Source organism: Cetorhinus maximus, chromosome 9 (assembly GCF_964194155.1).
Source record: "Cetorhinus maximus chromosome 9, sCetMax3.hap1.1, whole genome shotgun sequence".
In the NCBI taxonomy this organism is placed as follows: Eukaryota; Metazoa; Chordata; class Chondrichthyes; order Lamniformes; family Cetorhinidae; genus Cetorhinus; species Cetorhinus maximus.
The window spans coordinates 115,306,259-115,321,874 of NC_135887.1; the positions used below are offsets into that span (position 1 = coordinate 115,306,259).

The 15,616-nt window shown below is 44.8% G+C and overlaps 1 protein-coding gene across 1 annotated transcript in view; it reads right to left on the reverse strand.

Annotated features, from left to right (window-relative positions):
- Positions 1-15,616, reverse strand: part of kiaa1549la (KIAA1549-like a) — a 241,453-nt gene that overhangs the window by 43,804 nt on the left and 182,033 nt on the right. The window contains exons 13-14 of the mRNA XM_078547885.1: positions 11,840-12,060; positions 6,486-6,618 (exon numbers count right to left, since the gene is read on the reverse strand). Of these exons, the coding sequence (XP_078404011.1) occupies positions 6,486-6,618; positions 11,840-12,060 (354 nt within the window). The remainder of the gene's footprint in view (positions 1-6,485; positions 6,619-11,839; positions 12,061-15,616) is intronic.

Genomic DNA, 15,616 nt, shown 5'->3' on the forward strand with positions numbered 1-15,616 from the left:
AAGCTACCCTTGATGGTGGTAGCAGATGAAAGGCCAAGCCTCATGAGGCAAAACTTCTTAAAGGAGATTAAGTTAGAATGGGCTGAAATTTTCCAGTTGAGAGCAGATGGGCTACCAGAGCTACTTAGAAAGTACGCCAATGTCTTTAAGGACGAACTGGGGAAAATCCAGGGCCTGCAGGCCAAGGTTCGTTTGGATCCAGAAGCAAGCCCTCGATTCATGAAGGTGAGACCAGCGCCATATGCCATGTGGGAAAAGTCGATATTGAACTGAACAGACTAGAGAAACTGGGCGTTATACAACCTGTTCAGTTTTTAGAATGGGCAGCACCCATAGTCCCCATCCTTAAACCCGACCAAAGCGTCTGAATTTGTGGAGACTACAAACTGAGGGTTAATTAATTAGCTAAGCTAGACAGGCACCCCATTCCAAAAATCAAAGACCTGTATGCCAAGCTGGCAGGAGGCATAGTGTACACAAAGCTTGACATGAGTCATGCATATCAACAATTAGCGTTGGATAATACCTCCTGGGAATTTGTCACAATTAACACCCACAAAGGGTTGTACCAATATATGATTGCCTTTCAGTGTCTCCTCTGCTTGTGCCATCTTTCAGAGAACAATGGAAAGCTTACTGCAGGGACTGCTCCAGGTTGTGGTCTATTTAGATGATGGGTTGGTGATGGGGTTAATTGAAAAAGAGCATTTGGCAAAATTAGAAGTCTTACAATGTTTCTTGCAAACTGATTTGCATTTAAAAAAGGAAAGGTGCACTTTCCAAGCGAGGAGGTAATCTGTATGGGCCACTGGATAGATTCACCTGGTTGAGGAGAAAGTGACAGCCATAAGAGAGGCACCTGCACCAAAGAACGCCTCAGAGCTCAAATCATTCCTAGGAATGATCAACTATTATGGGCAGTTCTTACCCAATTTATCTACAGTGCTGGACCCCCTGCATTCTCTACTCAAAAAGAACCAATGTTGTTCTTGGGAGGAGCTCCAGAGAGGAGCTTTCATAAAGGTGAAACAATTGTTGCACTCGTCCAATCTATTAGTGCATTATGACCAGACGAAAGAATTGGTGCTGAAATGTGACGCATCTCCCTACGGAGTGGGAGCAGCGCTCTCTCATCGGATGGACGATGGCACAGAACGGACAATAGGTTATGTATCAAGGACACTCACCAAAGTGGATAAGGGATACTAACAGATAGAAAAAGAAGGCCTGTTCATCATCTTTGGTGTCAAGAAATTTCACCAGTACGTACATGGCTGCCATTTTACAATTGTTTCAGACCACAAACCATTGCTAGGATTGTTTAGTGAGGACAAGGCTATACCACTCATGGCCTCAGCAAGAATACAACAATGGGCTTTAATTCTGGCAGCACATGAATACACTTTTGTACATAGGCCTGGCAATCAAATGGCAAACACCGATCCCCTTGGACGTTTGCCTTTACAAGAAAATGATGACCACATCCCAATTCCACAGGAACTTGTTTTACTGTTAGATTTCTTAGATTTCTCACCGGTATGTGCTCGACAGATCAGAGACCAGACAAATCGGGACCCAATGCTACCTCAAGTATGAGAACAAGTGCTACATGGTTGGTCACAGGAGCCCGTACCTGATGAAATGAAACTGTACTTCAACAGAAGACATGAAATAGCCAGCCAGGACGGGGTCTTATTGTGGGGAGCACGAGTGATAGTTCCATCAAAGGGAAGGGAGCCACTTTTAATTGAACTACAAACATGGGCAAGGAAAGCTCCTACTGATTACCGCCCTCCCTCAGCTGATGAATCAGTGCTCCTCTATGTTGAACACCACTTGGAGGAAGCACTGGGGTGGCAAAGGCACAGAATTTACTCTGGACGTGGGGCTTCATTGTCCGTCACCAAGAGTGGCTCGGCAGCACAACTACTGACCAAGCTGGCTGGGTCCTAAAGGACATAGCTGCTGGACTGGGTCTGCAGCAGGTGGTGAGGGGACCAACAAGAGGGAAAAACATACTTGACCTCATCCTCACCAACCTGCCTGCCGCAGATGCATCTGTCCGTGACAGTATCGGTAGGAGTGACCACCACACAGTCATTGTGGAAACAAAGTCCCGCCTTCACATTGAGGATACCCTCCATCGTGTTGTGTGGTACTACCACTGTGCCAAATGGGATAGATTTTGAACGGATCTAGCAACTCAAGGCTGAGCATCCATGAGGTGCTGTGGGCCATCAGCAGCAGTAGAATTGTACTCGAACATAATCTGTAACCTCATGGTCTGGCATATCCCCCACTCTACCATTACCATCAAACCACGGGATCAACCCTGTTTCACTGAAGAGTGCAGGAGGGCATGCCAGGAGCAGCACCAGGCATACCGAAAAATGAGGTGTCAACCTGATGAAGCTACACCAAAGAACTACTTGTGTGCCAAACAGCATAAGCAGCAAGTGTGAGACAGAGATAAGCGATTCCACAACCAACAAATCAGATCTAAGCTCTGAAGTCCTGCCACATCCAGTCGTAAATGGTGGTGGACAATTAAACAACTCACTGGAGGAGGAGGCTCCACAAATATCCCCATTCTCAATGCTGGAACAGCCCAGCACATCAGTACAAAAGATAAGGCTGAAGTATTTTCAACAATCTTCAGCCAGAAGTGCCGAGTGGATGATCCATCTCAGCCTCCTCCGGAGGTCCCCAGCATCACAGATGCCGGTCTTCAGCCAATTTAATTCACTCCACGTGATATCAAGAAATGGCTGAAGGCACTGGATACTGCAAAGGCTATGGGCCCTGACAATATTCCAACAATAGTACTGAAGATTTGTGCTCCGGAACATGCCACGCCACTAGCCAAGCTGTTCCAGTACAGCTACAACACTGGCATCTACCCGGCCACATGGAAAATTGCCCAGGTATGTCCTGTACACAAAAAGCAGGACAAATCCAACCCAGCCAATTATTGCCCTATCAGTCTACTCTCCATGATCAATAAAGTGATGGATGGGGTCATCAACAGTGCTATCAAGCAGCACTTGCTTAGCAAATAACCTGGTCGCTGATGCCCAGTTTGGGTTCCGCCAGGGCCACTCAGCTACTGATCTCATTACAGCCTTGGTTCAAACATGGAGGTGAGAGTGAGAGGTGAGGTGAGAATGAAAGCTGCATTTGACCAAGTGTGGCATCAAGAAGCCCCAGCAAAGTCATTGGTAATCGAGGGGAAACTCTTCTCTGGTTGGATTCATACCTAGCACAAAGGAAGATGGTTGTGGTTGTTGGAGGTCAGTCATCTCAGCTCCAGGACATCACAGCAGGAGTTCCTCAGCGTAGTGTCCTTGGCCCAACCATCTTCAGCTGCTTCCTCAATGACCTTCTTTCCATCATAAGGTCAGAAGTGGGGATGTTCGCAGATGATTGCACAATGTTCAGCACCATTCACGACTCCTCAGACACTGAAGCAGTCCATGTCCAAATGCAGCAAGACCTGGACAATATCCAAGCTTGGGCTGACAAGTGACAAGTAACATTCGCACCACACAAGTGTCAGGCAATGAACCATCTCCAACAAAAAAGAACCCAATCATCGCCCCTTGATGTTCAATGGCACTACCATCACTAAATCCCCCATTATCAACATACTGGGGGTTACCATTGAACAGAAACTGAACTGAACTAGCCACATAAATACTGTGGCTACAAGAGCAGGTCAGAGGCTAGAAATCCTGTGACATGTAACCCACCTCCTGACTCCCCAAAACCTGTCCACCATCTACAAGGCACAAGGGCTGTGATGGAATATTCCCCACTTGCCTGGATAAGTGCAGCTCTCACAACACTCAAAAAGCTGGACACTGTCCAGGACGAAGCAGCCCGCTTGATTGGCACCACATCCACAAACATTCACTCCCTCCACCACTGACGCACAGCAGCAGTGTGTACCATCTATAAGGTGCACTGCAGGAATTCACCAAGGCTCTTTCAACAGCACCTTCCAAACCCACAACCACTACCATCTAGAAGGACAACAGCAGTAGGTAGATGGGAACACCACCACCTGGAAGTTCCCTTCTAAGTCATTCACCATCCTAAGTTGGAAATATATCACCATTCATTCACTGTTGCTGGGTCAAAATCTTGGAACTCCCTTCCTAACAACACTGTGGGTGTACCTACACACCTGGGCTGCGGTGGTTCAAGAAGGCAGCTCACCACCACCTTCTCAAGGGCAACTAGGGATGGCAATAAATGCTGGCCCAGCCAGCGATGGCCACATCCCATGAGTGAATATTAAAAAAAACACATTTACAAGTTCAGTCTTTTAGGTGGTTTCCTGGTATGTGTGGAACATCGCAGCTCCACAACTTCAGATTCTTTGTCAGGTACCTTCTTTTCTGGAGTTGGCTGAACATCAGGTGCTTCAGTGGGCACTTGCAGCTCTGTATCCTCAACCTTAGCCCACCCAGGAATTTCTCGAATGAAGACCATAGCACGCAGCTATCTATGGTGGCCTGGGATGGATGTCAAACTAGAGGCTTTAGTGAAGCACTGTGTGCAATGTTAGCAACTGCAAAAGTTGCCAGTGGCAGCTCCATTACACCCATGGACGTGGTCAGGTAGACTCAGTGCGGTTACATATTGACTACGTTGGACCTTTCCTTGGAATGATGTTGCTGCTCATTGCTGATGCCTATTCAAAATGGTTGGACATATATGAGATGAAGTCACCAATGTCAGGCGCTACGTTTGAGAAGCTACCTCAGAGATTTGCCATTCATGGACTACCAGAAGTAGTCGTTTCCAATAATGGCACGGCATTTATGAGTGCTGAGCTTCAACAGTTTATCAGCCCCAATGGTTTCACTCATGTGAAAACTGCATCGTACCATCCTTCCTCAAACGGACTGGCTGAAAGGGCGGTTCAAATGTTCAAGGCAGGCCTGAAAAAGCTAACTGGTGATGCCTTGGCAACCAAGCCAGCACGCTTTCTTTTTCATTACAGGACTCCCCCTCATACAACAACAGGTGTCACACCTGTGGAGTTATTGTTGAAACGCCGTCTCAGGCAAGATTGAGCGTAATAATGCCGAATTTAGAGGGGAAGGTGGAAGGCAGTCAGGGAAATCATAAAACTGGACACGACTGGCATAGTCGTGTGAGGAAATTTACCGTGGGAGAGCCGGTATACGTGAAAAACTTGGGAGGACCAAAATGGTTACCGGGTGAAATATGTGCGGTGACTAGACCTCTACCTTACCACATGGAGGTGGGAGGCCAGATCATTCTTAAATATGTGGACCACTTAAGGAAGAGAGAGGCAAATAATCATGGTATGGTTCCACCAGTGATCATGACCAGGTCTGTGTTTCCTGTTAAGGATACTCAAGCTAGTACTGACATGCCTGATGTTCCTGTAAGAGTTGAGGATACAGAACTGCAAGTGCCCACTGAATCACCTGATGTTCAGACAACTCCAGAAAAGGAGGTTCCTGACAAAGAATCTGAAGTTGTGGAGCTGCGACGTTCCACACGTACCAGGAAACCACCTGAAAGACTGAACTTGTAAATTCCTTACCCAGTGTAAATATTATGTTGTCTTGAAAAATATGCGCTCATAAATATATGTATAGCCTAGTTAAAGGGGGAGGAATGTAGCAATTATGGTTTTATTTAGTGTGTTATGTATCTTTAAGAATAATACTTGTTAGGCAAGATCACATGATCTGTAGTAACCAATAGGAAAGTAGCATGGGCTACCTCAGCAGTCAGTGTAGAGGTAGAGTCGGAGTTGAAAGCACATGTGTAGTTGCTGCTGATTATATTGTAAATAATCTTGATGTTTCCACCCAAGAAGTGTCTGCTGATCAACTCTATCATTAATAGCACAACTCAGCCACCCTAGAAAAAAATGGCTTCCGCTAGTTCCCAAGTTCTGAAGTCCAATTATATATGATGGTGATGACCCACCATGGTTGCAAGAGAGACATGAAACAGATTAGGTGCTCCTCTTTACACGCACAGAGAAATGGTAAACTATACAGGGGAAACAGCAAAAAAAAAGAGAGGGTCCCTGCAGCAATTATGGTTTTGTTAAATGTTGGACTCTACCTTTAAGAATAGTCCTGTGATATACGATCACAGGATCTGTGTAAAGTAATGTGTTGGCAGCATGTGTGTCGAGATAGGGATGGAGTTGAAAGCACACATGTAGTTGCTGCTGGCAGTATTGTACATAAACCTAATGTTTCCACTTAGAAAGTTGTCTATTACAAATAGGCGACTAGGCCACATTACAACAGCCCCTTTGTTCTTCTGTAAATCCACACAAGAGTGTTTCTGATTATCTGAGGTCCAGCTCGATTATAGCCCCCAAATTTTTATCCATTCGACAGATAAAAATGTGCCCAAATTCACTGTGAAAGAGCAGAGATTATGGTATAACTAAAAACAAATGTCAAAGGAACACCAATCGTACTTACATCATATCCACTGTTGCGAATGCCCCGACGCGATCTCTCCCTCCTGACAAGAAGATCCATCTCTGTTCCTCCCGGACCCGGGCTGTTCAAAGATTGCCTGCTCCTATAAACCGCATTCTTCACTTGGGATTGCCTACGTGGAGTCAAGATATGTTCAAAGAAGAGTTATTATAATTGTAGCAAACACTGGATGATCATTGACATCTGAAAGGATGGAATCACTTTGCAATTTGCTTCTGAATTTTGGAAGTTAATTGAAATGCGCAGCAAATCATTTCCACATGAAAGTAAGTGTGCAGGTGAAGAATTACAATCAAAGGAAGATGCTGGTCAGAGAGTTGGTGCCACAGCGTTGAAGGCGTTGTACCCCTTTCATAGCGCTGCTTAGTCTTTGAGTGTAACATCCTTCTCGGATATTGGAATAACTGAAGTTACTATAAACTTTACTTGGGTGGCAAGAAAATGAAGGTGGTGACCTAATTGAGATGTTTAAAATGATTGAAGGATTTGATAGGGTAGACAGAGAGACATTAGGCAGCAGCATTTTCCCTGTGGGCTCCTGAACATCACCGTCAGACTGGAATGGGGGTTAGAAGTCCACACCATGAGAGAAACAGTCACCATTGAGGTTTTCCCTGGGGTAGCCAACTAATGGCCAGGGGGCAGGTTTGTCATCCAATTAAGGACGGAGGACGGGCTCTTGAAGCTGGAGGGCCACTCAGAGGCCTTTTAGCTTAAAAGGAGCATGAACCTGTGATGGAAGCTGAGTGAGGGAGAGGGTGCTTCAAAATGGAGGCACGCTCTCTCTGACTTTTTTCAAAGTCAGAGCATGTGGAGTCAGGTGGCAGGAAGCTGAATGGATAGCAAGCCGGCTACAAAACAGAAAGCAGAGGTAAGAGGTTAAAAGTAGGTACTCAGACTAGAAAAAGGTGGAAACTGATTTTCCACACGGATATTGGTGTTGGGACCACTGTTGTTCGCAATTTACATTAATTACCGGGACTGGGAATTGAAAGTACAATTTGTAAATGTGCAGACAGCATCAAATTGAGGTGTTATTAATGTAAAGAGGGAATGTGGCAAAATTCAAAAATACATTATTAATCTTAAAAATTGGCATTTAATTGGCCGATGAATTTCAATATAGATGAGTGTGAAGTGTATTTTGGTCACAGAAATAAGGAGGCCATAGGCTGCCTAGATACTAGCAACAATATTTTACTTCACTCAGGCAGGATGAAAAATCTCACCCACAGTTTGAATGAGGAACAAGGGCAAACCAATTTAGGAAAAAAAGATAAACACATCTCCAAAATTAGAGACATGGGTCACTAAGGCCATAAAATAACATATCAAGCTGTGGGGAAAGTAATTGAAAAACAGGGAAGTTAAGTTAAACTTGCATTGCACTTGGTTGGACCACACTTCTGTTGTGCATTGTTTGAGTCTCCATATTATAAAAAGGATATAGCAGTACTGGGAGGACGTAAAAAAGTTTCACAAAAATGTTATCAAAACTGAGAGGATATATTTATCGGGAAAGGCTGAACAGGCTAGGGCTCTTTTTCTAGAAAAGACAAATCTGAAAGGGCAGGCTAGTAAAGCTCATTAAGCTAGTGAAACGGTTTGAGAGGATAGATATAGAGAAAATTGTTCCACTTGTTGGGGAGAGCAGGCTATAAATATAAGGTAGTCATAATAAATCCAATAGGGAATGCAAGACAAATTTATTTTCCCAGACAGTGGTTAGAACGTAAAACTTGCTCCTACATAGGATAGTTGAGGTGAATAGCATCAATCCCTTTATGGGGATTGATGGAGGGAGAAAGCAAAGAAAAGACTTTTGATCCGGTTAAATGAAGTAGGGTAGGAGGAGGTTTTTGTGGAGCATTAACACCAGCATAGACCAGTCGGGCCAAATGGTCTGTTTCTGTGCTGTAGACTGGGTGTAACTGGATGTAAAGATGGCTCGGCTTACTGTGCGGCACTTCCACAGTATTGCACTGCAATGTCAGCCATGTGCTCAAGTCACTGGAGTGGCTACACACTCTTCCCTAAACAAATCAGCCACTAAGTCCTTCTCTTTGGTGAGTACTGATGAGAAGTACTCATTTAGTATCTCTACGTTCAGTTACATTCAGTCAACAGAAGACTTACAATTCTCTAGCACCTTTCACAACCTCAGAATGTTCCAAAGTGTTATGCAGTCAATTAAGTACTTTTGAAGTGTAGTTACTGCTGTAATGTAGGAAACACAACAGCCAATTTGCACACAGCAAGTTCTCACAAACAGCATAACAACCAGACAATCTGTTTTTCATGATGTTGACTGAGGGATAAATATTGGTCAAGATGCCAGGGATATCTCTGCTGCTTTCCTTCAAAATACTGTCATGGGACTCTACCTAATTGGGTAGACGGGGCCTTGGTTTATCTCCTCATCCAAAAGACAGCAGTTCTGCAGTGCAGCACTGGAATGTCAGCCTAGATTTTTGTAGTCAATTTCTAGAGTGCAACAACCACCTTCTGGGTTAAAGCCACGGTTAACAGCTTAACATTGATGCCATCGCTTTACTGACTCCATCTAAACCATTCACAATATTAAATACTTCTATCAAACCCCTTCTTAACCTTCTCTGCTCTGAGGAGAACAGGCCCAGATTCTCCAGTCCCTGCAAATAACTGAGTTTGTCAGCCCTGGAACCATTTTAGTAAAAAGACAACAAAATACCTCAAGCTATCTCAGGTCAGGGCAGAACATATTGCAGCATGTCTCTGGGATGAAATCTGTGGTGATCATGTACAAAGGAAGAAACGTAAAACACTTTTGAAATTGGGGTCCGTTGGTTGGATACAATTAAACATGCTTTCAATATCTCCAAGGTGAGTCTAGAAAGTATTTTCAAATTTCTCATCCTTACATTGAGTCAGTTCAGCTGAAAATTCATCTGGGTTCACTGATTTACAGTTGTTCTACTTTGACTCAAGGCAGCTTTTAATCCTCCAACCCTGCCAAAGCGATTTGCAAGATGTCAATCTGGCTAGTGGTGTGAATTTCAGCCACGGCTGTTGGAGGCAGAGGTACTTCTGTCAACATCTTATCTCACAGAGTTGGGATTCTGTCGACATACGTCTACATTTTAGGTAATGCGAGCCGTTCACTCATCTTCTGATGCCACCTTAATCTAAATAGCTTTCATGCACAAAAGAGGAGTATTTTAGGAATAAGAGAACTAGGACTCCTTTTTGTTAGGTATCATCTGTGGCTCAGTGGCTGCTACTATCATCTCTGAGTCTGAAGTTCAAGCTCCAATCCAAAGACCTGAGCACAATGATAAGGCTGATACTCCAGTGCAGTACTGAATGCCATCCTTCAGATGAAATGTTGGGTGGGACTGTCTCAGATTTGCACTAAGTTCGGTCGCGGGCAGAAAAAAGAATGTTTTACCCACCAGTCACAATGGCGGCTTTTCAAGCTGTATCGTCCCAATCCCGCCTCATTAATCATGCATTCCCAAGAACCACGCCATTTCAATGGCAGGGGGGCTCTGATTCACCTGCCATGCCATTACCTCCCCGCTTCACCATGCCGGGCATCACATTTAAAGTACAGTTGTGCATCTACCTCTCAGTGCTTCCAGCCCAGGGCTGCTGCAAAGAAGACATGGCCCCGAAAGGCAAGAAGACTGCAGCCCTCCCAGTTTAGTGATGTGAGCCTCGACTGCCTTTTGGATACAGTGGAGGCCCGCCGTGATGTCCTCTACTCACACTCTGGCTGCAGGAGGGACAGCAACATTACCACTCCAGCTTGGTAGGCGATGGCAGTGATGAGCAGTGCCAAAGCTGCACAGAAGAGGTTGGCCATCCAATGCAGGAAAGAGGATGCAGATTTCATCCGTGCTGCCAGGGTAAGGCAACCATCTCATCACTCCAAACTCACACATTCACAAGGCCCTGACGCATTCACTGGCACCTCATTCACTGCCTGCTCAAGGGACATCACCACACATTCTCACACACACTCTTACATCTCCATCTGGCCTCATCTCCTCTGGAGACTGTCTCCTCAGCCCTCGCCATCTTGAGGCCACTTGCACAACAGATCAACTTGTGCCCCCAAACACACCCTGGGATACCCCATTCCCCAGTGCACTCCTCGCCCTCCAGCCTTTTCCCTTGCCTGAGGCCACTTATCCCCCTTCCCCAAGCAAGCCCTGGCCCTCAGCTGATGACAAGCCACCCCACCTTATGGCTGGTCTGGTAGGTAGAGACATGCCCATGAGCCCCCCCTAAAAGTGAAGTGGTGCTGCCTGCGAAGCCTGGCGCTGATGCCTGTGAGTGCTGCCTGAAGCAAGGAAGGCAAACAAACCTCAAAGTCCCGAGCGAAGTGCAGCTCGCCAGGTACATGTCACTTATGTACAGTTGTGAAACATGTCCATGTGCTCGGCTGATCCAGTGTGTGGGGACGATTCCGGCGAGCTGGGCTTATAATGATATGCAGATGTATTACAATGAAATTCCCTACATCCAACAGCGGGGAACGTGGCCCGCTATTGACAGGCAGAGTGGATGATCGCAAACTGGTTTCACAACATCGTGAAACCGATTTTTGGCCTTCTCACCATATTGTCCGCTCACGCCTGCCAAACACGCCCACCGCCAACGGACATGGAAAATTCCTTCAGGTAAATCAATCCTGTCTGTCTACTCAGGTGGATATAAAAGATCCCATGGCATTATTGCATTGTCCTGGGCCAATATTTACCCCCCCAGACAAAAGCACAAAAAGAGATTATCTGGTCATTATCACATTGTCATTTTTGGGAGCTTGCTATGTGCAAATTGGAAGCCATGTTTCCTATGTTATGTCAGCGATTACACGTCTAAAACACTTTATTAGCTGAAAAGTACTTTTGGCCATGCTGAGGACATGAAAGGTGCTATAAGAATGCAGATTCTTCCTTTCTTAAATGCAACTCTTTTGCTGAAGGGTTTACTTTTTTTAAATAGGTTGCTATCTTCTTTAAAACTGGATAGAGGAATTTCCTGTAGGTCTGTCAATCATGAGTAGAATCATAGAATGATATTGCACAGAGGAGGCCATTTGAGCTATCTTGCCTGTGCTGGCTCTTTGAAAAAGCTATCTAATTAAGTCCACTCCCTTTCCTCTTCCCCACAACAGTGAATAATTTTTCCTTCAAGCTTTTATCCAGTTTCCTTTCGAAGGATATTCTTGAGCTTGCTCCCACCACTCTTTCAGAGTTGAAAGGTTAATGTTAATGGTTCAAGTGATTGGACATCTCAATGGATTCCCCACCCTCCTAAATTTTTATCAAGTGTTGTATTGCTCTTACCTGTTTCGAGATTCAGTGAATGTGGAAGACACCTGGGTTTCAGCTTCCAAAACACGATTGATTTCCATCTGCCCCTTCTCATAGATTTTCCTCTGTTTCTCCATCATTGGCTGATTATTTTCCACTTCAGGGAAATCATAATAACCTTTCCTCTTTGCTTTCAGGCGCAATTTGTTCCGATAGTGCTCAATATCAGATTTCTGTTTCAGGGCCTTGTTTACCTGTTGGAGAGAGAAAGAATGAGAGAGAGAGAGAGGGCGAGAGAGAGAGGGAGGGGAAGAGAGAAGCGGGTGTTCATTCGAAGCAATCAACTTTTTCCCAGGTTCCCTATGCTTATTTACTGCAGTAAAATGCAACCTGTGTGTGTGGTATATAACCTAATAGACCAAATCGTGCTGGGAAAATAAGTGTGTTAATGACGCATGGCATTATTAATGAGCAAATTGACAAGCAATTTCAGGGATTAAGAGATGCAGCATGAGTTGCAAACCTCGTTGACTGATTTACTGTTTGCAATGAACTGATCCCTGGAATTTAAAATGACTTGGATTCACATAGTGTGTATTTAAGCATTGACCTTGAAGGGAAAGACTAGGTAAGTAGTTAAAACACTGCAGGCGCACTATAGGCACCAGGCTACCTGTGAGCAATATCATGGAAGAATAGCCAGTGATGGACAATACATGGATGGGAGTGCAGACGGTTAATTGCACTGGATTTGATTAGCTGTCACAGAGGAGTCAATTTACCCACTATAAATCCTGCGCAATGTGTAACAGAGATTTACGATGGCATAATTAGAAAACTACTCCACTGCTCACAGAGTGTAACAAAAATCTGTTAGGTTTTAGCAAGAACAATGATAAAAGGCTGAAGAACATCTGTGAACTAATAGTACACAAGTGGCTCCAATGACAATCAAATGAGACTCCCCCAAACAACATCAGTGTTCTGCCAGCACCCAACGAAGCCACAAATGAAAGCAACTGCCTGAGTAAGATTCTCCTTTAAAAAAAAGGAAAGCTGATGATTAATCTTCAACCTGAACATTCCTAGTTTAATCGCACAGTGAATTGATGCTCCATCCTACATGTCACCACCCTTCCCCCCACATAAATAATGAATCCAATGAACTCTTCCACAATTCCTAAAAAAAAAGCTCAGGTGAAAAATTCCGAGATTGTGAGCGGTATTGAATGCGATTCTTTTCCTTCACTTTAAGAGCAGCTCTGTCTAAGGTGGGGGTGGAAAGCTGCTAGTAATAATTCAAATCAGTGTTAATGTTAGGCTGGCCGATGCCTGAATGTTTTAAGATCTATAAAGCATTTTTCCGTGTGCACCAATCACATCAGCAGAGCTGCCCTGTATTTTTCTTTTGCATGAGGTACTTGCCGGCTAATCTTCGCACCAGGAAGAAATCCTGCCAATTTACTGCCAGAACACATGGATGTTTATGCTTACACCATCAGTAAAAGCTGACGTTTTGAGAGCACCTTATCAAGCAGTAGCTGTGCCTCAGCAGCAAGGGTGCTACCCTGCTGAGCTAGAAGATTGGAGGTTCAGGTCCCTTGTCAAAGCAAAGCTCAGGCCAACATTCTCACTGGGGGGACTGCTGCTGTGTGAGAGGTGTTATCTTTTCAGTGTGACACTAAGCCATGGACCTGCTGCCCTACCAGCTAGATGCAAAAGACCCTACCCTACTATTTTGAAGAAATGCAGGGGAAATTCTCCCACTATTTATCCCTCAACCAACACCAGCATAAAGCATATTATCTGACCATCATCCTATTACTGTTTGTGGGATCTTGCTGTGCGCAAACTGGCTGCTATATTTCCTATATTACAACAGTGACTACATCTCGAAAATACTTTATTAGCTATAAGGAATTTTGGGATGTCCCGAGATCTTGTATGGGAATGGAAGCTTTTCCTTTCTTCATTCTCAAGATGTTATGAAGTTCCAATACAGGTAATCACTGAAATGCAGTCACTGTTTCAGGCTGGAAAACGTGGCAGACATTTTCCACACCGTAAAATCCTGCAAATACCAAAAGACATGCCTGCTTCAGGTGCAGTGCTGAGAGAATGCTCCACTGTCCTTTGGATGAGATGCACATGCCAACTTTAACTCAGCTGTAGTACTTCTTACTCTAAGCCAAAAGGTCTCAGCCCACACTTTAAAAACTGGGGTATATAATCCAGGCTGACAGTCCCACTGCAGTGCTGAGGGAGTGCTGCACTGTTGCAGGTGCTGACTTTCAGATGAGACCGAGGCCCTCTCTCCCCTCTGAGGTTGACGCAAAAGATTTTTCCTTCTTTCTCAATCCAGATCCATGACAATAAAATGGCCATTTTGACACACAGCGAAAGTGGAAAACTGGCAGTAATGGATCGACCGCCCATTGTTCCACTTTCCTTCCAAGTGTGCAATGGTCAATTGATTTGTTATTGCCTGTTTTCCATTACCTCCATGATTTGAAAAGACCCCTGAAGATCAAAAGGACAACAACAACATATTTAACACCAACATCTATTGTTAAATTCCAACACCTCCCCATCCCAACACTGCACTAGGCCCCACCACCCTTGCCTCTCCCCATTTGCTGCAGCACCTGTTAACCCTGGTGCTGTTAAAGAGGGAAGGAGACAAAGTATAAATGCAACACCCTTTCTTTTCCTTCATTCTTTCATGGGATGTGAGCATCACTTGCAAGGCCAGCATTTGTTGCCCAAACCTACTTGCCGTTGAAATGAGTGATTTGCTAGGCCATTGCAGAGGGAGATAGTGATGTAATGGTAATGTTGCTGGACTAGTAACCCAGAGGCCCAGGCTGATGCTCTGGGAACACGGGTTTAAATCCCACCGCAGCTGGTGGAATTTAAATTCAGTTAATAAACCTGGAATTGAAAGCTCATCTCAGCTGCTGTGACCATGACAATTATCATCGATTGTTGTAAAAACCCATCTGGTTCACTGATGCCCTTGAGAGAAGGAAATCAGCTGTTCCTACCTGGTCTGGCCTACATGTGACCCCAGACTACAGCAATGTGGTTGACTCTTAATTGCCCTCTGAAGTGTTCAGTTCAAGGGCAATTAGGGATGGGCAACAAATGTTGACCTTGCCAGTGATGCCCACATCCCATGAAAGAATAAAGAAAAATAAAGGGCAGTTAACAATGCTGTGTCATGTGTAGGATGGAGTCACTTGGCTTAACCTCACTGATATTTATTTTAGCCACAGCCACAATGAGGATAAGGGTGTGCCAATATTGTTTTAAATTCAATGACACTCTAACTCCAAAGCAATTCTGGGACAGGGTGGAAAAGGAGACCAGTCTAATGGCCAAAGAAATCTGCTATTCAAACACAATTCACTTCAATAAAGGAAGATAGACAAGGCTGGAGACAGAGAGGAGACAGACAGACAGAGAGAAGAGCCACATAAACCAAGGAGAGTGATAAAAATATAGAAAACTGAGAGGGGGGGTTGTTGGGTTGGGGGGAGAGAGAGAGAGAGAGAGAGAGAGAGAAAGAGAGAGAAAGCGAGAGAGAGAGAGGGACATACACACACAAATTTAGATAAAGAGCAATGACAGAGAGAGATAGAGTGAGGCAGCGACACAGATGGCAGAAGTTAATGCTCTCCCCCATGATAAGTTTGATGATGGGGGCATTTAATAAGGTGGGAGAGTGGCGGGTGGGGACCCTGCTGCCTTCTGACCTCTGCCCCCATTAAGTCTGTGTGGGAAAGCATGGAGGACGGCCTTCCCACCTCA